We start from the raw sequence: 23,671 nt of genomic DNA on the forward strand, positions 1-23,671 counted from the left end.
ATCGTCACGTGATCTCGCGGTGGGGAAATTGAAATAAAAGGAGGATCTGACGTTTTACCTGTGTCAGATCAACAGGTTAGCCTCCTTCTGACTCTGTGTTAGTTTGTTCCTGTGTAACTGCTGCAGCTGCTTGTCCTGTGTACCAGACCCAGCTTACCTGCTTGTTGTGCCCTTCTAATCTCCTGTGTGCTGTTTGCCATCTGACCTGTGTACCGAACTCTGCTTGTGACCTGACTACTCCATTGCTCATTCCTGTGTGCTGTCTGCCATCTGACCCGTGTACCGAATTGGCTTGTATCCAGATTCCTCCTGTGGGACCAATCCTCTGCGGGGCCTCAGCCGTATCCAGTATCTCTGCACAGCAGGCCTCAAGGTACCATCTGATATATATATTGTTCTCGACATTTTACACCTATCCCTCTCACGTCTAGGGGCCAACCCAAGGGCCGCGACCTGCAGTCCCTTTGCAGCCAAATCCATCCCACCTTGCGGTGGTTCTTGGTGAAGACCAGGGGGGCTGTTAGACTCCACGCCTTTCTAGGCCTGTGTAAATCTTGACTGAGTGTACCCCCGAGTGTACCACTAATGTGACCAGTTTTGTTTCCTACCAGTCTTCTATAGTGTATTGATAATGCAGCTTCTATTCTTAATATCAAATGGAAAAACATCAACATAGTGTTTGACTGACTGATATATCCACTTAAGAAAAACTATACCAATTATTATTGGATATCCAGGTTGTTTAACACTATTTTGTATACTTTTAGAAGATAGTAGTATCCTCAAATGTGTTTTTTTTATCTGATTGTTTCCCGTGGTACAATAAAGTTTTTAATGGCGTTTCAGAATGTAAGGTTAGATAATTTTTCAATGTTTCTCATAAGTAAACTCGTCAAATATTGCAGGCTTTAATTGTTGAAGATTGATAAATTATAATACCCACCTCTCCTTATTAGGTTGTTTAATTATGTGAGAATATTTTTAAAGCTATAATAGGGCTGTAGTTATTATTAGTTTTATTTTATTTTTATTCTGATGCGTTGAAATGTTTGTGTCTTCACTTGTCTTCTGATATAATTTTTATCTAGGTTTACTTTTTTAAGTAAGGAAATGTTTTTCTTTTCACATGCCTTTTTAAGAATTGCTTACTTAGACAAACATTAAGAATACACTTCTTGAAACTTCTATAAACCTAAAACATTCTCTCAGGTGTTTGAAATTAGGGAACCAAGATGCTTCTATTTTTTTGTTATTTTCATTTGCCCCTTCTACGACAATAACTTGTTAAAGTGAAAAAAACAGTTTGTAGTCTTCAAATCATTTAATTCACAACTAATTTTATTTGCAGAGGAAGGACCACATTGTATATAATTGTTGTTCTTTGTATGTTTTGATTGTCCTTATTTAACAATGCCTGTTTCCGGTATTACATTGAATAAACGATTCAGTAATATTCTGTGTATTATGATCCACTAGTTTAGTAACCCAAGTATGTGTGAGATTTGAAGGTTTGTTGGTACTGATTTATGGCTTTTGATATCTAAATTTCGGCTTTTGATTAATAGTAAAAGTAACTAGACCCTTTTTAGTTAGATGTATTATGGGCTGTACATCTGCTTAGTTCTGTATCTTCTTCACCTGACTAAAAAAATTTCTTGATCCAATTTAATTCATATGGTGAATAAAAAAAAACAATATAGACTGAATGCACCACTCATGAGGAACACCTGACACAAAAGAAGTTCATCTCCAGTGAGCCCATCTACATAATAGTTGGTCAGCCAATCAGGAATTGTCTCTAACATCATTGAGCCAATCATGGACCACTCCTAATAGGATGCCCGCCTATTACATGGACCAGGTACATAGGTTGCCTATGTTGCATATGTAGACATTGGTTGCCTATATACACCATTAAATGTAAATTATGTACTACAGGAGAAGGTGCAGTTACATCTAAACAAGATTAAGACAGATACAGCATCTGGCTCAGATGGCATTCTCTCTAGTGTACTAAAGTAACTAAGTTCAGTTCCCACAATTTCTATATGTATGCACACCCTCAAAACAGGCTGGTATAACCAAGTTAGTGCCACACATGTAAAGTACACCAATCTGGTAGTACTAATCTTTGAAATGGTAATAAAATCAGGTCCAATAACTTATACATGTGTGTATGAAATATTTTCTAGTAATACTAATTAGATAACACAGTGCCAGCATAGTTTTATAAAGAGCCAGTCATGTCTAACAAATATTTTCAAGTTTATAAGTTTCAAGCTGGATCTTGGTAGTGCAAGTGATATGATATATTAGATTTTGAACATTTGGTATTGTTCCACATCATAATTTAGTACATTATATGAGACTACTAGGTTTAGGTGAAAAGTATGTACATGGTTAGTTAACTGGTTGAAAGGATGGAAAACAAAGGATATGTATAAATAGAACACATTCAGTCTAGGCTAAGGTTATAGGCAGTGTACCATAGGGTTTAGCATTAAATAATTTCATTAAAGACCTTGTGATCTAGAAAGTTATGTGTCAATATTAGCTAATGACACTAATCTATGTAGGATTAATAACAGAGTAGGAGTGTAAATAGTTAAAGATAAAATAGATACAACTGGGCTATTGAACACCAGATGGAATTGAATGTAGATAAATGCATTGTTATGCATCTACACAGTGGTAATAACTGTGATATTTGCACATTAAATTGCAGAAAACCTGATGGAAAAAGAATACTAGTTGACAGAAAGATGAGTGACAGCACACAGAACCAAACAGAACCTGCAAATGTGAGTAAATTCTTGGGATGCAAAAAAGGGGGAGACATAATGCAGACATAGTATTATCATTATATGATCCATTAATTAGATCACATCTTGAATATAGATTTACAATTCTGGGCACCTTGCATTAAGAAAGATATAGTGGGATTCAAGAGGAATCTAAGACAAGCAATCTCATTAATAAAGGAAATGGAGGATTTAATTATAATGAGAGGAAGAAAAACTAAGTTTTATTACTTTGGAAAGAAAACAACTTAAAGGTTACTTCATAAAGCAAACATGTTTACATCAAGGACCACACAGAGGATGAGTCCATCACTTGTGAATGAAAGAAAGCTGGTTTCCACATCAGCATTGTAAAGCATTAAAAAATTAATATAAGTGTTGTTTAGTTGCTGAATTCCTTACTATATGAGGTGGTGATAGTGAGTTCACTAATAAAATGTATAGTTGAATCTGATGGATTTCTTGTGAGAAATTGTATATTTATCTATAAAAAGTAGAGGACATAAGGGGCGAGGGAGGAGGGGGTTGTTTCATTGGATGTGGTAGGGTAACCCGGCACTTACAAATCCGACACACACCACACTGATCAAAAAATCACGATGAGTATAACAGTGATAATATAATCATATTGACTAACTATGTAACTGACAACTAGTATTTCCGGCAGGTAAAATCCCCTCCAAATGTAAAATGCAACTTTGCAAAACCCATACAGTCAAAAATCACGTCACTTTTAATGGACATCATGATAACTGCGGTTTTAAAGTGGACCCACAGTCTGGATTACATTATAAAAAGTTGGAGGAAATTTTGGTACCAGTCTTTATTTATGGCTGTGTTCTTAGTCAATATTGTGAGTGAGCCCACTCCCTTGGCTGAAAAACAACCCCACACATCAATGGTCTCAGGATCCTTTGCTGTTGACATGACACAGGACTGATGGTAGCACTCACCTTTCCTTCTCCAGACAAGCGGTTTTTTCAGATGCCCCAAACAATCTGAAAGGGGAATCATCATCGAAAATTACTTTACACCAGTCCTCAGCAGTGCAATCCCTGTACCTTTTGCAGAATATCAGTCTATCTCTGATGTTTTTCCTGGAGAGAAGTGACTTCTTTGCTGACCTTCTAGACACCAGGCCATCTTCCAAAAGTCTTCACCTCACTGTGCGTGCAGATGCACTCAAACCTGCCTGCTGCAATTCCTGAGCAAGCTCTGCACTAGTGGTGCCCGATCCAGCAGCTGAATCAACTTTAGGAGACGGTCCTGGCGCTTGCTGGACGTTCTTGGGCACCCTGAAGCCTTCTTCACAACTATTGAACCTCTCTCCTTGAAGTTGTTGATGATTTGATAAATTGTTGATTTAAGTGCAATCTTACTAGCAGCAATATCCCTGCCTGTGAAGCCCTTTTTGTGCAAATAAATGATGAATGGACATGTTTCCTTGCAGCTAACCATGGTACACAGAGGAAGAATAATGATTTCAAGCACCACCATCCTTCTAAAGCTTCCAGTCTGTTATTCTAACTCAATCAGCATGACAGAGTGATCTCCAGCCTTGTCCTCATCAACACTCTCATCTGTGTTAACGAGAGAATAACTGTCCTGATGTCAGCTGGTCCTTTTGTGGCAGGGCTGAAATACAGTGAAAATGTTGTTTTGGGATAAAGTTCATTGCCATGGCAATGAGGGACTTTCAAATGAATTGCAATTCATCTGATCACTCTTCATGACATTCTGCAGTAAATGCAAGTTGCCATCATAAAAACTGAGGCAGCAGACTTTGTGAAAAATAATATTTATGTCATTCTCAAAACTTTTGAACATGAGTGGTAGGAACAGATGCTCAGGATCTGAGTATTGGGACTGCACAACACTTATACTAAACTAAGCTTTTAATTCACAGTTATAGACAATCCTGTGTACAGGAGACAGGGCAGCAATTTAAGAGAAAGTTACCATGGTAAACAAGATGTATACTCATTGGTGGAACTACCAGGGGTGCTGCTGTGCGGCCCAGAGGTTAGGGGAGGGGGCGCAATGCAGGGTCACCTTCCCTCCCAACACCAAGGCTACACAAAGAGCTCTTTTGAGAGCAGCACCCATGACATTGTAAGGTGCATGGGGCAATTTTACAGGAGCTTGCTAGACAACTTATGGTGCATATATACATTAACACACAATGTTATTACAAGATGTGGGAGCCTGGGAATTGCTCTGTTTACCATGCCTAAGCATTGGGCTGAAAACATGTACGCAATTTGAAATAAAATACATTGTAAAGATTATTTAAATTTGACTTTATACAATATAGCATATGTTATATTAATTGATTGTAAAACATCCAAAATATACTAAGTGTACAACTTACTTTATTGCTTCACACATGTCCAACCCCATTTTAACACAGTTTTTGGCATGATTTGGCAGCGATATTGGCAGTCCAGAAACACAGTAGTAACAATCACCTAAGATTTTAATTCTCATGCATTCATTTTCCTGTAAAGAAAAGCATGACATTACACTACTGTATGTAAATAAAATACAAGTAATTTGATGATAAAGACAAAGGTGGTAGCTATAGATTTTGTATATCATAAATATGTTCTTATAACCATCTCATTTAAATTAAAGTGCATTATAGTTTTATAGAACCCCTATCAATCTAATTAACAAACACACTATTTGCTAATTAAAAACTGGCATTCTTAGTTATTACCTATATAGTATAATAAAAATTAGGCCAAAAATAAAATAAAGAGAAGCAAACATAAAACTCAATTACGGCAGAAAATACTGACATTTTGGAAGCTTTTAAGAATAACAGCATTTTTTTAAAATGTTGTTAAACATACCTTTTTTGATTCTCAGACCATTAAAGATGCCTAGCCTATCAAAAAATAAGTATGGCAATGTGTGGTTTGGGTGAGGTTGGTTTTTATGGTCTTGGATGAACTGGGGACATGGTTTGGAGGATAATATGTAATGCTCATTTTTTCCTAAATTTGCATTTTTAATTTTTAGGTGGTATAAAAATAAACTGAGGCATGCATAACACTTTAAGCAATTGGCAGCATTGAAAATGTAATTATCTTTAACATATGTAACACCACCCTATGTAACACCACCACTCAGCCTGTGAGACTGAGTGAGAGGAAGGAGGGGCTGTCATTAAGGGGGGATAGGAATAGAGAGGGAGAGGGACAGAGACTGGAAGAGACAGAGGAGAGGAGAGATGTAGCTGGGGACCTGGGGTGGAAGCTCCCAGGCTCCCCCAGCATTGCCTGGCTGTCTGAGCATGGTGACTGAGCCAGGGCAAGGAATGTGTGCCCTGGATGAGGGGGAGAACTCCATGTCACTATAGATAACCCAAGAGAGAGGGGGACACTTTGCATGGAAGAGGCCCTGGAGTGAGGGCTGCTACAAGAGGAAAGGTAGCTGTAGTGTCAGATCCTGAGGCTGAGAGTACACAGAGTGACGTGTCAGAGCACAGAAGACATCATCCCCGCAGAGGAGGGATGAGCTGCAGTTGAGAGGTACACAGAGTGTGTCAGAGCTGCATGGAGGAGAAGCTGCCTGCCTATTAGCATCCATGTGAGTGCCCTTGCACAGGAGGGTGATCTGCAGTGAGTATGGAGTGCAAGAGACATGTAAATTATGTTATTTAACATCTGGATAATATTAAGAACTGTGCTGGAGAGAGTGAGGAGCTGTATATATTTTTCTTTATTGCTGCAACCATTATGATTATCGTGCTGGAGGAAGAGGAGTGTAAATAAAAGTTCAGTTTATCATAGAGATGGTCTGGCGCCCAAATGATTGTGACTTTTATTACACTGCATCACAAAGTGACATCCCCTGTGTCCCACTAACTACAAAGAAACACCTGCATGTGCAGGGACCCCCTGATCATTTACACCCATGCCCATCAGCTAGCCAGGGCTTGAGAAGGAGGTGCACTGTGTACCCTTTGCACACCACACTACACACAGTGACAGGGGGTAACACATATAATATATGTATGCTTTATTTTTAAAGCACTAACATATTTTGCAGTGCTGTACAATTAGGAAGAAAAATAAAGCATACCTTACAATACAGAAACACACATTGAAAAAAAGAAGTAAACAAAGAAAAATTACGAAGAACATCCAAAATGACTGTTAACAACACTGAGGGGTAAATTTTATCAAGCTGTGGGTTTGAAAAAGTGGAGATGTTGCCTATAGCAGCCAATCAGATTCTAGGTATCATTTACAATCAAGTCCATAAATATTGGGACATCGACACAATTCTCATATTTTGGGCTCTATACACCACCACAATAGATTTAAAATGAAACTAACAAGATGTGCTTTAACTGCAGACTTTCAGCTTTAATTTGAGGGTATTTACATCCAAATCAGCTGAATGGTGTAGGAATTACAACGATTTTTATTTGTGCCTCACACTTTTTAAGGGACCAAAAGTAATGGGACAATCGACTCAAAACCTATTTCATGGACATGTGTGGGCTATTTTCATCAATTAAGCAGGTAAAAGGTCTGGAGTTGATTCTAGCTGTGACATTTGCATTTGGAATCTGTTGCTGTTGACTCTCAATATGAGATCCAAAGAGCTGTCACTATCAGTGAAGCAAGCCATCATTAGGCTGAAAAATCAAAACAAACCCATCAGAGAGATAGCAAAAACATTAGGTTTGGCCAAATCAACTGTTTGGGACATTCGTAAAAAGAAAGAATGCAACGGAGAGCTCAGCAACACCAAAAGACCCGGAAGACCATGGAAAACAACTGTGGTGGATGACAGAAGAAATTTTTCCCTGGTGAAGAAAAACCCCTTCACAACAGTTGGCCAAATCAAGAACACTCTCCAGGAGGTAGGTGTATATGTGTCAAAGTCAACAATCAAGAGAAAACTTCACAAGAGTGAATATAGAGGGTTCACCAAAAGATGTAAACCATTTGTGAGCCACAAAAACAGGAAGTCCAGATTAAAGTTTGGCCAAACAACATCTAAAAAAGCCATTACAGTTCTGGAACAACATCCTATGGACAGATGAGACAAATATCAACTTGTACCAGAGTGATGGGAAGAGAAGAGTATGGAGAAGGAAAGGAACTGCTCATGATCCAAAACATACCACCTCATCAGTGAAGCATGGTGGTGGTAGTGTCATGGCGTGGGCATGTATGGTTGCCAATGGAACTGGTTCCCTTGTATTTATTGATGATGTGACTGCTGACAAATGCAGCAGGATGAATTTGGTAATGAAGTATTTAGGGCAATATTATCTGCTCATATTCAGTCAAATGCTTCAGAACTCATTGGATCGCGCTTCAGAGTGCAGATGGTCAATGACCCGAAGCATACTGCAAAAGCAACCAAAGAGTTTTTTAAGGCTAACAAGTGGAATGTTATGTAATGGCCAAGTCAATCATCTGACCTGAATCCGATTGAGCATGCATTTCACTTGATGAAGACAAAACTGAAAGGAAAAAGCCCCAAGAACAAGCAGGAACTGAAGACATTTGCAGTAGAGGCCTGACAGAGCATCACCAGGGATGAAACCCAGCGTCTGGTGATGTCTATGCCTTCCAGACTTCATGCTGTAATTGACTGCAAAGGATTTGCAACAAAGTATTAAAAAGTAAAAGTTTGATGTAAGATTGTTTAGTTTGTCCCATTACTTTTGGTCCCTTACAAAGTGGGAGGCACATACAGAAACCGTTGTAATTCCTACACTGTTCACCTTATTTGGATGTAAATTCCCTCAAATAAAACCTGAAAGTCTGCAGTTAAAGCATCTTGTTTGTTTGTTTTATTTCAAATCCATTGTGGTGGTGTATAGAGCCCAAAATATGAGAATTGTGTGGATTTCCCAATATTTATGGACTTGACTGTATTTAGTACATTCTACAAAATCATAGCTATAATCTTATTGGTTGCTATATGCCACATGTTCACTTTTTCAAACCAGCAGCTTTTTACCCCTGAGTGTTGAACAACAAAACAGAAGAGTAGATGGTAGTATAAGAAGCATTGAGCATAAAAATATTAAGCGGTACTGCATACTGTCCATTTTGAGCATGAAGTGCAGTGGTGGGCAACAGTGAGCCATAAAGAAGACAATAAGACTGAACAGGAGCAGCCAAATTCCACATCACACAATCTCCTCTGCACAATTCAGACAAGAAGAGGTGTTGGGGGCATGTGGGGGAGTACTTGGGGGGGCATGTGGGGAAGTCTGAGTAGCAAGTTGGTCAGTTTTGGAGCACATGTGGTATATGAGGGCTTGTGGGACATATAAAGCATTTTGGACTCAGTGATGTGGGGGGTGCCGAGGTTGTTTTGGGGCTGTTGTTTATTACTGAAATTAAGAGTGATGTGCATCCATTTTGAAGCTTTGCATATTGGCCATGAATGATATAGGCTTTGTTCATGTGGTGCAAACTGCAAAACAATGGAGCAGCAAACTTACCTACTTGTTCCATGGAGTAGTACAAAAATTATATAGTTTGCTAGGTTTTAGTGAAATAATAGTATGACAACAACAAATTAAAGATTTAAATAGGATATTACTTTAAAAAGTAGGAAAATTAAACATTGGCTGCTCTCTTGCTGAAAAAACAGACAGTTATGGTAACTTAGGCCTTACACAGCACAAAACAAGCTAGAAAATGTAGGGGCAAACACAGGAATTTTAAAGGGGGGCTTCCAAATTTGTCCTAATATAATGAGGTAGATATATATATATATATATATATATATATATATATATATATATATATGTGTGTATATACACATGTATACACATATACACACATATTACATACATGTGTATATATATATATATATATATATATATATATATATATATATATACACATACATGTGTATATATATATATATATACACATGTATGTAATATGTCCCCCTCATCACACACTCTGTGTGGATTGGAAGTTGGGAAGAATCCTGGGATGAATGCAAGCATTGAAGTCTAGGCCTTTGCTGCACTGAGTAGTGGAGAGAGATTGTCAGGCTGCGTGGTGGGGATTCGTCAAGTTCTGACATCCAGGTGACTAACTCCTTAAGTTAGTGGGGTAAGGGACAGATGTGGTAAATCTGTCTGACATTTTTTTCTGTTTGCATATAGAATTTTGGTGTCTGTTTTTATTAAACTAAATTTACTGTTGTGACCTTTCTAACTGCATTTGCCAGAGTGACTATAGGATGTCTTGCAGGTATTGGGCATGCTTCCCTGGTATAGTATGGCACTCCTGTGTGGCCAGCCAGCATGCATTGAGTCAGGTAATCCCAGTATCTTTACAATGACTTAATGATTTATTTTGGAAAAAGATGAATTCTTTAAAAAAACTTCTGTAGGTTAAAAAACTTTTTAATACGATGGGGCCTATTTATTAAAATTGGACTCATTGCAGCGATAACTGTAATTGTTTTGTTAATTAAATTTCCCCTACATGTATCACAAAAGGCAGCTGAGTGCACAATGGTTTTTTTTGGTTCAACTAACAAAAATCTTAAGATACAAGCAACGCAAAATAAAGTGTAATTATGTGGTTGCATCATGATCCAGTCTGAGTCTCATTTAGGGGTCCATGCATCATGAAGATGCAGTGCAACTAAATATGTATCACTGTACATTGCAGTGATGCATATTTATGCACCACTTGAATGCATCATGCTGGGGCTATTCTGGGAGTCCCGGAAAAGTGACAGCTCTCCTGCGATCCAATTTTCCTATTTACCGACAGTAGGAGGAAGTGCTGGGCTAACACTGTATCGATTCTGCAAAGCCAAAGAGGCTTCAGCAGAATCCCATCAGAAATGACAAGTAACGCCATCCTTAGCTGGCATTACCTGTCTTCGCAGTGCAAAGCTTATCAAAGCTTGATGCATTGCAGAACATTGCACTCCCCGTACTAATCTATGGGGACTGTGATGCTGCACGATATTTGCATAGCAAACATGCATAAAAGATGCGGAAACAGTAGTTTTAGTGTTAAATAAGCTTGATGCATAGACCCCTTAGCGTTAGGCGCAAAGCAAAAAAAGAAAAGAAGAAGCAAATTTGCTCCTGGACAAACCATGCTGCATTGCAAGGGGTGCAAAGTAATTTATTTGTATACAACACACAATTACGGAACAGTTTTTTTTACACTGCAGTTTAGAGTTGCAGTACAACACGATTTTGCCAAGGTGTAAATTTTTTGTTCTGCTCCTAATTCCAAATGAAACCCTCTAAATGTACCTTTATGCAGTCAGATTAAAGATATGACAGTCAATATGATTTAATTAAAATGATTGTGTAAATAAAAATATAAAATAAATAAATAATAAGAAAAAAAAGTTCCCTCCCCAAAAAAGAGTAATCAGACACAGTGCTTATAGCCTGGACTAGTTAATGCTAATTCAGAGGGACAAAGCGCATGCCAGGCTTAGCAGGTCAAAATATAACAGGGAGAGTGAAGATACCCTTTTAAAAAATGCTCCAGTCCCTGCCTAATCAGCCTGGGGTCCCAGGAAGAGACCTAGGGGTAAATTTATCAATATGCGGGTTCTTCAACACCCGCGTGTTCAGCCTCTTCCGCGATTAAATTTCAAGCGGCGCTGCATTGTAAAGGGAAGTTAACCCTTTACAATGCAGCGCCGCTTGAAATTTAATCGCGGAAGAGGCTGAACACGCGGGTGTTGAAGAACCCGCATATTGATACATTTACCCCCTAGTATTTTTATGTTCACTTAAGCCATGGTTATGGATTTTAGGGGTGGCACGTGAATTTAACAAACAAAAAAATTTTTTTTTTTTACACCAATGAAATATGCAGATCATCATCAACAACATACAGGGCCGCCAAGAGGGGAGAGGAGGCGTTTACTAATTAACCGGGCCCCGGCAAGCCAGGGGGCCTGGCCTGGGCCCTCACTGCCCACTTTTTCTTTTCTTTTTGTATTTTGTAAACAATTTTTTTTCTCTTTTCATTTTTTTTTTTGCGGTGGGTGAGGGCTCTGTCCCTTCGTTGGTGGGGGGAGCAGGGTAGTAAAAAAATAAAATAAAAATACATATACTCACGTCATTGCGGTGCCGACGTCCCTCTTCCTTCCTCTCTGCTCTGTTTACACTGAATGTCGGGCGTGACGTCATCAAGTCACGCCTGACATTCAGTGAGGAGCAGCGCAGAGAGGACCAAGGAAGAAGCAACAAGAGAGAAGACAGAAGAGAAAAGAAGAAAGAAGCTAATAGAAAGGTAAGTAGAAAAGGGAGGAAAACAGAAAAGCACAGTATGAGGGGAAAATGTGGGGGGAGAGAGAGAGAGGCACAGTATGAGGAAAAAGGGAGGGGGAGAGGCACAGTATGATGGAAAAGGGGGGGTAGCACAGTATGAGGGAAAAGGGGGGGGGAAGAGGCAAAGTATGAGGGAAAAGGGGGGGGAGAGGCACAATATGAGGTAAAAGGGGGGAGACACAGTATGAGGAAAAGGGGGAGAGAGGCACAGTATGAGGAAAAAGGGGGGAGAGACACACAGTATGAGGAAAAAGGGGGGAGAGACGCACAGTATGAGGAAAAAGGGGGGAGAGAGGCACAGAATGAGGAAAAAGGAGGGAGAGGCACAGTCTGAGGAAAAAGGGGGGAGAGAGGCACAGTATGAGGAAAAAGGGGAGAGAGGCACAGTATGAGGAAAAAGGGGGGAGAGGCACAGCATGAGAAAGAGGGGGAGAGAGGCACAGTATGAGGAAAAGGGGGGGAGTGGCACAGTATGAGGAAAAAGGGGGGAGAGAGGCACAGTATGAGGAAAAAGGGGGGGAGGCACAGTATGAGGAAAAAGGGGGAAAAGGCACAGTATGAGGAAAAAGAGGGGGAGAGGCACAGTATGAGAAAAAAGGGGGAAGAGAAGCACAATAGTGGGGACTATTAATTTAAGATGGAGTGGTTTGGGGGCTACTGAATGTGGGGGGTGAGTTTGTGGAGAATGAGATCTCTTTATTAATGTGCCTATAGATTATTTAATGGCAGTGATGGTTGCGGGAAATAGGTATATTTCTGAAATGTAAATACTATTTATTTATTGCTGGGGCTGTTTGTAGGGCGGGAAATTGGTTTATTTATTAAATGTGAATACTATTATTTTAATGTTGGGGCTGGAGGAAGGCCTAATTATTAATCGTGGGTGCTACTGATTTAACGTTGGGGCTGGCTGTAATTTTTTTAAATGTACCCAGTTTTTTCCCAAATTTGGCCCCCAAAATTCCAGAATCCAGACAAGCCGCAACTAAAGAAACCTGCAGCCACAGGTGGTGAAAGTGAGAAGAACAGGTAGGAGAGAGCAGCAGAGTCTGTTAAATGTTGTGATTCTAGTGGGACAATCCCAATTTTTGGTGACCGTTCAATGGTGTACACAACAATGCAGGTTTTTTCTCTTTCGAAGGGTGGCCTGGCCACACCCAATGATGCATAGCCGCACCCCTAATTGTATGAACACACCCAATAGCAATTTTGCATTCTCAGCTATATGGGGACCCAATGAAGTTGTTGTACTGGGGCCCTTAATTCCTCTTGGCAGCCCTGTCAACATATAAACTTATGCCATGAATCTGGGAAAGATATGCATCCGAAAAGACACATTTAAAGATACTTGCAACTTACAGTACTATACTTGCAGTGATCTCTCCTCATCTGCTTCTCCAGGCACAAGGAGCTACAAGTGCAAGTTAGGTGCAGCATTAAATATGTCTGCAGATATTGTCCGACGAATATTCTATCAAGATGCATTTTTACATTGTGTCTATCACATGCCGGGCCCAACGATTACTCGGTCAGGTCCCGGCTTACCTGTCCGACCTGCTCTCCCTTCACTTGCCGGCAAACAGTGCCACGGCTTTTGGCCGGGCCTTCTTGAAATCAGGACTGCGCATGTACAGACCCATCTTTTAAAGTCTTCCACTTCTCCTCATTAGTTGCTGCCCTCTATTGGCCACACTATTTAAGACACCCAGTTCATTCATTCATTGCCAGTCCTTTATGTCTTTTTGAATGTTTAGATGTGCATTCTCCTGGGTCCCTGAACTTCTGTTTTGCTACTGTTACTCTGTTCCCAAGCACTGCCTGGATTTTCCTATATTTCTGCCTGCTGCCTGGTTTATCCGTTGTTGGTTCAGTCTCCTGCTGTTCGGTATTTCTGGATCATAGTGTATTCCAGAGCAGACCATTGCACTCTCTCGCTTCAGTTATACCTGTCACAGCTATATATTGCGTACCTGCTATTTTTGGCGCAACTCAGAGGAAGGTGCGGAATCTAACGTGGTGTTCACCAGGGATCCCCGCAAGGAGGTATGGACTCCGCTGCAGGGACACTCAGGTCGCGGTCCTCCCACGAGTCAACAGCGAGATACAAAGAGGTGTCAGACAGGCCAGGTTGGTAACGTTCTGGTAGTAAGAGGTACACAAGGATATCCAGAGGGATGATGAGACAAGCCGGGTTGGTAACGTTCAGGAAGCGCAGTACAAAGGGTAATCCAATTAGGGGTGGTCAAACGGTCCGGGTCAGAAAGGTCACAGGCAAAACAAGGAAGGTCAGGATCTATGCAGAAAACTGGTAACACACAAGAAACACTGGAGGCAGGAAGACCTGATACTCTGGCACTGGTTGGAGGACCAGAAAGTGTTTAAATAGTACAATGATCCAATAGGAATCAGCGCTGCAGCGCTGTCATAATTAGCGCCAGGGAGATGAGAACATAGCGTCCCATTGCCTAGCAAAGGGACGCGCTAGTGTGGGCCATGGTTGGACGGCCGGAAGTGATGCATCTGGTTGCTAAGCAACCAGACGCAGCGGGAGAGAGCACAGGCGGCCGTCCCGGAGCGATTGTGGAACGGCGCCTGACAGTATACCCTCCTCTTCTTCCTCCACTTCCTGTTTGAAGAAAATTCTTAATAACCCTAGGGGTGTGAAGGTTTTGCTTATCCACCCATGATCTCTCCGCTGGGCCGTATCCTTTCCAATGGACGAGATATTGTTGTTTGCCATGAAAACTGCAAGAGGCCAAGATCCGATTGATCTCGAATTCTGTTTCGGAAGAAGTTTGTACTGGTGTAGGCCGGCAGGGAGATCGAAAGAATTTATTGAGTACCAATGGCCGCAGTAATGATACGTTGAAGGTATTATGGCATTTTAGAGAAGGAGGCAGTTTCAACTTAAAGCACACAGGATTGATGACTTGCAGGATGGTGTAAGGGCCAATAAAACGTGGAGCCATCTTCATCAAAGGAACTTTTAGTTTCAAGTCCCTGGTGGATAGCCACACCTGGTCCCCTACTTTCAGGAGGGGAGTGGCTCTACAATGACGGTCTGCAAAGATCTTGTGATGCTGTGTGGCCTTGAGTAAAGCCGTCTTGGTCTTGGCTCAAATAAGAGCAAACTCTCGATAGAGGGTATCTACGGCTGGCACTGATGAGGAGGATACAGGAAAGGGATCCGGAAAGACAGGATAATTTTCATATACCACGAAGAACGGGGAGAACCCTATGGATTCATGAACATGTTGGTTATGGGAGAATTCTGCCCAGGGAAGAAATGGAGACCACTTGTTCTGATTGTCAGAAGTAAAACACCGAAGAAAAGTTTCCAGATCCTGATTGATTCGCTCAGTCTGCTCATTGGTTTGGGGATGATACCCCGAAGAGAACTTTAGTTCTACAATTAGATTGCGGCAAAAGGTTCTTTAGAACTGGGAGATGAATTGGACTCCGCGGTCCGAAATAATCTCTTTAGGGCAGCCATTTAACCTGAATATTTCTTTGATAGAGATATCTGCAAGACGTCCGGCCATAAGCAATCCAGTTAGAGGAATAAAGTGTGCCATCTTGGAGAAACTATCAATGACCACCCAGATAGTGGTGAACCCTGCACTGAAAGGTAGATCTGGAATTAAATCCATGGCCACACTCTCCCAGGGAGCATTGGGAATAGGAAGTGGACGGAGCAGCCCTGCCGGAGCTCTTCTGGAAGTCTTGTGTTGGGCACAGGTAGTACAAGAGGCAACAAATTTGCATATATCGGCACATACAGTTGGCCAACAGAAGCGACGACAAAGAAATAATGTAGTCTTTTTTATTCCAGCATGACCGGCAATGCGGGATGAATGAGCCCACTGTAGAGTCTTAAGCCGAAGGTGGGGTTCTACAAATGACCGGCCTGGAGGAGGTGAGGAAGACTTGGTTCCAGTGAGAGCCCCAATTTTTGAAGGATCAATGATATGTTGAGGAACCAAGGGTTTTAGGTGATCTGAATCATCAAATGAGCGTGATTATGCATCCGCTCGTCCGTTCTTAGTACCAGGGCAAAATGTGAGCGTCATGTTGAATCGAGCAAAGAAGGATGCCCATCGTGCTTGTCGCGGGTTAAGGCAACGTGCTTCCTGAATGAAGACCAGGATCAGCAAACACGGTAACAGGATATATAGCCCCTTCCAACAGATGTCACCATTCCTCCAGGGCAGCCTTGATGGCCAGTAACTCGTTATCCCCAATTCTGTAATTGTATTAGCTAGGAAGGAATCGCCTGCAGAAAAACCCACATTGGTTGTGCGAGCCAGAAGGAGACTTTTGAAATAGCACAGCTCCAATGCCTACAGAGGATGCATCCACTTCTAGGAAGAAGGGTCGTTCCTTGCCATCTTCCATTCGTCCCCTTTCTTGATGCGAATCAGATTGTAGGCCCCATGGAGGTCTAATTTGGAAAAAAATTGTGATCCACTGAGTCTGTCAAAGAGGTCAGAGATGAGGGGTAGTGGATATCGATTGTTGATGGTGATGCGATCAAGGGGACGAAGATTATATAACTGCTGCAGACCAGTGCGCTGTTTCGCTCCAGATACATTGCTTACAAGCATCGCCTGGATATTCGTGTGCCAAACTACAGTCCTTTATATCTCAGCCGATTCAGCCACCTGTTGTCAGTGTACCTGGACCCCTGTATATTCGTTGTAGACCATTGTACCCTCCTGCCTCTGTCACAGTGCTCACATCATCATCACCAGACCTTTCATACACCTCAGCACTCTTTAACCCAAGTGCTCTAGTCTCTTGCTACCCAGTATACCTGAACCTGCAAATATCTTGGCCGAAGACGGCAGTACTTTTCTACTCCAGTACAGCTCCTGAATGTCTCTGATCCGCCACCCCACTCACCAGTGGCTCCACAGTACTCTCTCCATCTGTTGCAATCACTTGGATCCTAACTTCTCTACTGGGCCATTGTTAGCACCTACTTCAAGAGCCGTGACCTGCGGTATGGAAGCAGCCAAGCCCATATCTCCTTGCATTGGTCACTGGTGAACACCTTCTGTGATGTTAGGCTCTGCACCTCCCTGTAGGTAGCGCCAAACTAAGCAGGCCCAAAGGATTCTTCAGACCCTAGTTTGGGACAGGGATCCCCGTTCTAAATGAAGCTCTATTTCTGTAGCCCCAGAAAGCTATTGCTATAAATATAAGTACGTTGGGTTAATCAGTTTAGAAACACGTTTCATAGGTAGAAAGTACACGTTAAGCAGAATCAGAGATATCTATGTTTACAAAACAAATCTGTCAAATATGGCTTTTTTTGGGTAACACAAATACATTTTCCTTTAACTCTAATAATCCACTTATATCTGTAAATTATATTTTTTAAATTTTAAATAATATAAAATATATATAAAAAAAAATACATACTTTTGCAATTTGGTCAAACTTTCCAAATAATTCATTAAGCATGTGCACTAGTTCTCCTGGAGAGCAATCACTGGCTAATCGAGTGAATCCAACAATGTCGGCATACAAGATACTGCAAAACACAAAAAAGATGATATTTTTTACATGTACTGATACAAAATAAAAATAAATATGGCATTATAGTGCTTTAAATCATGTTTACATCTTAAATACATTTTTCTTCACGAGCTTCCACCTCAAGGTAAGCGCATGAAATAAGAGGACTGATTGCAGTTGGGCAAATGAATAATTTATCCATATTAAACATTACATATATTGGAAAAGACACTGCACAATAAGTGCACAGTTTATTTTCAAAATTTGTGACTTACATGTTTGGGGTCACAAGCTTTATGTTAGGATCTTACCTAAAGAGCCATCTGATAGATGTATCTGTGACCATTTTGTCTCCATTTATATGCATTGCCGGACACTTTGGGCTAGATTTACTAAGCTGCGGGTTTGAAAAAGTGGGGATGTTGCCTATAGCAACCAATCAGATTCTAGCTATCATTTTGTAGAAGGTACAAAATAAATGAAAGCTAGAATCTGATTGGTTGCTATAGGCAACATCCCCACTTTTTCAAACCCGCAGCTTAGTAAATCTAGCCCTTTGTCTCCCACACCAGACAGGTGTGCTTTTTGCAAAACTCTTTTGCATTAGAGTGATGTTCTCCCTGATAGGCCATAGCACATCTGAAGGTTTAGCTGTACCTGAAGAGCTCTACCATGCTGACAGGGAAGACTATAGCACATTGATGCAATTGGTTTTATGGAGAGGTACAAAATTAAAATTTTTATTTTAAAATGCAAGACTAGTGAAGTGAGATAAAGGTATTGACAGGCGCATTTTTAGGGACGCTCCTTGCTGTATGAATGTATTAATGGCCATTTCCAGTCCTCTGCAAAAGAACTGAGCTGAAGGAAATTAGTTCGCCTATACTTTTAAGGGGGTGCATTTTGCAATTTTCAATTTGACTTTGGTGGAATTTCTGGGCACATTTTTCCCAATGTAAAACTGTATATAATTGGATGTTAAATATGTTATCTTTTATGGGCAGGACTAGCCTAATGACAATTATATTGTTTCCTAAAATGTATTTATTATATATAATGCCTGCTACTTTAGAAAAAAGAAAAAAGGGGAATCTGCACTAACAATAAATTGGCTGATGTATGCCAGTTCATTGGTGGCTTGTGTGTCTCGCTGGCTACTGCATCTTTACTTTCATGTCTGTGTGACTGAGCAGGTGCATCTGAATCATCATATGACTCACTCAAGACTCTTGAATGGCACATTATGACCATTTATGGTCATAAATTGGGCTCATTCTTAGCCTCATTATCCATTAAAAGTTAAAGTGTCCTGAAACAATGATGTCAATTGAACTCCACCAGCCCTGACCCCTGACATTTGTTTTGCTCCTGACCATTAAAATTTACTGCTTGGCCTCACCTTAGTGTGTATTTTACCTAGAGATGGACAGGCTCGGCTCCCGAGAACCGAACCCACCCGAACTTTGGCTATCCGAGTACCAAGCCGAGCTCGGAATCCAAATCGAGGCCGAACGTCATTGTGACTTCGTCGGATCTTGGGGCTCAGTTCTAACTATACTTGAAGACTATAAATACACTCCTCCACAGCAATCCATCGCCATTTGACAGAGGGAGAGAGCAGGGTGTAGTCACTGGCTGATTAGAGCAGGGACAGAGAATACAATATTCTGATTCCAATTGTGCTAACAAAAATCGCTAGAGAAGAGAAAAGGATAGAGGAGTTGTTTTTTTCTTCAATATTTGGCACTCAAAGTGCTTTTTGGGTGTCCCCCATTATTTTGCCTAAATATTTCTTGCTGTCAAAATTACTATCTGTCAGTAGATTAACCAAATAATTTTTAGCACTCCCCAGTGCTTTTGGGGTGTCCCCCATAATTGTGCATAAATATTTCTGGCTGTCCAAAGTATTATCTGTCAGCAGATTGACCAAATAATTTTTAGCACTCCCCAGTGCTTTTGGGGTATCCCCCATAATTGTGCATAAATATTTCTGGCTGTCCAAAGTATTATCTGTCAGCAGATTTACCAAATAATTTTTAGCAATCCCAAGTGCTTTTGGGGTGTCCCCCATAATTGTGCATAAATATTTCTGGCTGTCCAAAGTCATATTTGTCAGCAGTATCTAAAACAATTTGTAGCACTACAAGTGCTTTGGGCTCAGAATGGATTCAAAGCAGTCCACATGAGCAGAATCAGCAACCAGGTTCTGTCACCTGTCCTGATGGTAGTGTTCCCAGTACGTCATCTGGGCAAGGCGATGTCAAACGACATCGTCTTTTGAAATCATCCAAAAAAAACCAACACCGAAATTTTTTTTACAGTGTTGAAGCGAAAAAGAAGTGTAACTGAGGAAAAGTTAAATGCCGATAAAAAAAAAATTGCCAACATGCCATTCTACACACGCAGTGGCAAAGAGAGAATGAGGACTTCGCCTTTCTCTATTAGTGGCAGATCCAAAAATGTTACAGAGCCTACAAGTGGTGCACAACTACTGTTACGCATCAAAGTCGAGCTGCAAGATAACAGTAAGGCATTAGAGGATAATGTTTGCTCTGAATCAGAAATGACACCAATCCCTGTGGAGAGTCCATCCAACAGTGGGATGTCTAATTGTGAGCTTTCTGTTAGTGTACCCATGAAGAAGGGCCCTTTCAGCAGTTCTGCTGATGTGTGCCTGAACAGCCCGAGTGTAGCCGGTGATACACCAATTGAGGATGCCACTTTGGAATTAGAAGGGGGAGGATGAGGGGGAGATTTGTGTAGGCGATGAGGGCACTAATGATGATGTTGATGATTATGATGCAGACAGATACCAAATTGCCTTTCTCAATTTCTATTTACATTCTAGAGTCTATAACACATGAATAGTTCTCTATTTTACTCCTAGTGGAGAGGGGGTCTGATGCAGACAGATACAAAACTACCGTGGTCCATTTATTTTTACTTTCTAATTCCACAGTCTATGCAGGCTGGTTTTTTTCTATTCAACTACAAGTGGAGGGCGGGGGGGGGGGGGGGGGGCATAGATAGCCACCAAACTACCGTGGTCCATTTATTTTTGCTTTCTAATTCCACAGTTTATGCGGGCTGCTTTTTTTCTATTCAACTACAACCAACTTAAGCAAGAGGTGGTAACTAGGTGTAATTCCACCATGTACATGCTTCAGAGGATGGAGGAACAGCGCAAAGCCATCTAAGCATATTGCACAAGCCATGACATTGGGAAAGGAGGGGGAATGTATTTTAGTCTTGCACAGTGGGGAATCCTTTCAGTGCTGTGCAAGGTGCTGAAACCATTTGAAGTTGTGTCTTATGAGGTGAGTGCAGACTCTGCTAGTTTGAGCCAAGTCATTCCTTTAATTAGACTATTGGAAAAGCAGCTTGAGAAACTGAAGTTGGAGCTGAAAGCAAGCAATTCAGCAAAGTATGTTGGCCTTGTCGATCAAGTATTTCATTCGCTTCACAATGATCCTAGAGTTATTAAGATCTTGAACTCGGATCAGTAAGTTTTGGACACTGTGCTTGATCCAAGGTTTAAGACCTACATTGAGTCTTTACTTGTAAATGAGCGAGATGTGAACTGTTGCAAGGAGCTATTGCTCAGCAAGTTGGCAGCTGAACTGGGCCTCGGCTTGATTACGTGTCCTCCTTCACTTTCTCAAGCTGCTGCTGCTCGTTAAAAATTATATTTCCCAAAAAGAAGCAGGGAAGACACAGGGGGCAGACCAGAACAATTTAACATCTGGGCTGGTTTGAAGGATTTTTCTAAAAAAATGTGTCACCTTGCCCATAACTCCATCCAATACGAGTATAAACATGCAAAGGATGGTGGAGGATTATTTTCAAGAGGTAATTGATATGAAAAATGTCAGACAGTCCCTTTCTTTACTGGGAGGAAAAGCAGGCCATTTGGAAACCCATGTACAAACTTGCTTTGCAATACCTAAGCTGCCCAACCTCCAGTGTGTACTCTGAACGAGTATTCAGTACAGCCGGGAACTTAGTCAGTGATCGCCGTAGAAGGTTACTTCCCAAAAATGTGGAGAAAATGATGTTTATAAAAATGAACTACATCTTCCACGAGGAAGGCCTTCACCATCAAAGACATCCAAGCACTGACTGTTCTCTAATGGCGGATTTAAGCGGCAATGAATTCATAGTCTGTGATGATAACGTACACACTGATGACGGTGAGGATGAAGATCCAGATGATGACAATAACATATTTTTAAAACTTTCTATTTAAGTCTAGGGTTCAATCTACCCCCAAAGAGGAAAGGGACTTGGGGCATTTGCATATCACGTACCATCTTGAAAGGTTGCTGTTTTGGCAATTTCTCATTATGGGTAGGGTGTCATACACACACTGACCCCAAACTGCCTTTGTCCATTTCAAATAATATTGTACAGTCTATAACGGCTGATTTTTTTGGTATTTTCTACAACTGGAGGGGGGCCTATAGAGACAGAAACCAAACTGCCTTTGCCCATTTCTTTACATATTTAACTATAAGTGTAGGGTGTAATATACACCCAAACACGATGGCTGCATTGCCAATATGCATAGATGGAGAGGAAGACAATCTGTTTTGTGTGTAGAATTAATGAAGGCCTACCAGGAATTAAACAGTTTTTTGGATCATTTATTAGCTTTACAATTACATTACTTATCCAAGAAACAGGTGGAGCACAAACTTGGTTCTTTTAGGCCCAAAAATATTGATTTTCCAACAAAATAGCAAAACAAAACCAAACAAAACCAAAACACGCAATGGCGGTTTTGCAAAACCAAAACACGACGGTAATCCAGATCCAAAACCAAAACACTGGGGTCAGTGACCATCTCTAATTTTAACCTCAAAATTTTCCTGCTGATTTTGTCCTCTGATACTTACCCAGATATCTAACTCTGGTTTAGTATTTGCTTTGTCTTAGGGGGAAATTCAATTAGCCGCAAAGTGTCTACGGAACGTCTGTGAGACACTTCATGACGGAGATTTGACAGAAAGTTTTCCCTGCACCACATAGAGATGCGAGGAAAAATGAACAAAGACTTTTACCGTAATTGTCTGCAATGTGCGCGGTGTGATGTCCGCACGCCACATCACCGGCAACTGAATTCTTCCCTAAGTCACTGTATTTACTACCATTACTGAGCTGCTTCCTAACCTTACAGTATATGACCTTATCTCTGCCTTCTCCTCTTCCTATATTTATCTTTACTGAATCCCTAAGTGCTAAAGCCCTAAAACGCTTTGTTGAACTGGTTCTGAAGTTTGCAATAAATTCTTTAAATTTATACTAAACATTTGAACAAGATGAACATGTGTTAGCCAGATTGAATGTGTTTTAGATTTCTTAATAGTTACATTGTATAGTATTTAAACAGTTTTCCATGTGTATGGCAAAATGTTCGCTGTGTGAATTAATGTGAAGAAAAATGTTAAAAATACTATAAAATTTAGCCATTTAAACTCGAACATGCAACATTTTATAGTTTATGTTAATATCTTTAACAACCTTGATTATAGACAACATATACGGGCATAAAACGGGAACGTGAACATTAAGCCACGAACAGTAGTTTGATTTACTTGAACATCTCTAGTTTTGAATAAGCTGACACTACAATTTGTCTATGAAGGTATATATTTCCAGGAATATATCTATATATTCAGTCTTCTTTAGAACTACTGTATATCTAAAGGACTAGCTTCATAACATCAAAATATACACAGATTCAGAATTAGACAAGCATTTGTAGCAAGGCATTTTAATAGCATGAGTTTATACTTCCAAGTTATTACTTTATTTATTTATTAACATTTATTTATATAGTGCCAGCATATTACATTACACTTTACAGTTAGGAACAAAAATTAGTTAGGAACTAAAACAGTAATAAAATAACTGGGTATTACAGACAGACAGAGAGATAATAGGGCTTTGCATGCAAGCTTACAATACATAGAGCATATGAGCATAGAGCATACTACATATTGGTTCAGCCCGATAGTAAAAGTGCTTATTGGGCTATATG

The 23,671-nt window shown here is 40.5% G+C and overlaps 1 protein-coding gene across 1 annotated transcript in view; it reads right to left on the reverse strand.

The window, feature by feature from the left end:
* ADCY2 (adenylate cyclase 2) overlaps positions 1-23,671 on the reverse strand; it is a 1,242,889-nt gene that overhangs the window by 556,702 nt on the left and 662,516 nt on the right. Inside the window, exons 6-7 of the mRNA XM_075212755.1 lie at positions 17,536-17,647; positions 5,173-5,300 (exon numbers count right to left, since the gene is read on the reverse strand). Of these exons, the coding sequence (XP_075068856.1) occupies positions 5,173-5,300; positions 17,536-17,647 (240 nt within the window). The remainder of the gene's footprint in view (positions 1-5,172; positions 5,301-17,535; positions 17,648-23,671) is intronic.

Source organism: Mixophyes fleayi, chromosome 5, assembly GCF_038048845.1.
Source record: "Mixophyes fleayi isolate aMixFle1 chromosome 5, aMixFle1.hap1, whole genome shotgun sequence".
Taxonomy (NCBI): domain Eukaryota; kingdom Metazoa; phylum Chordata; class Amphibia; order Anura; family Limnodynastidae; genus Mixophyes; species Mixophyes fleayi.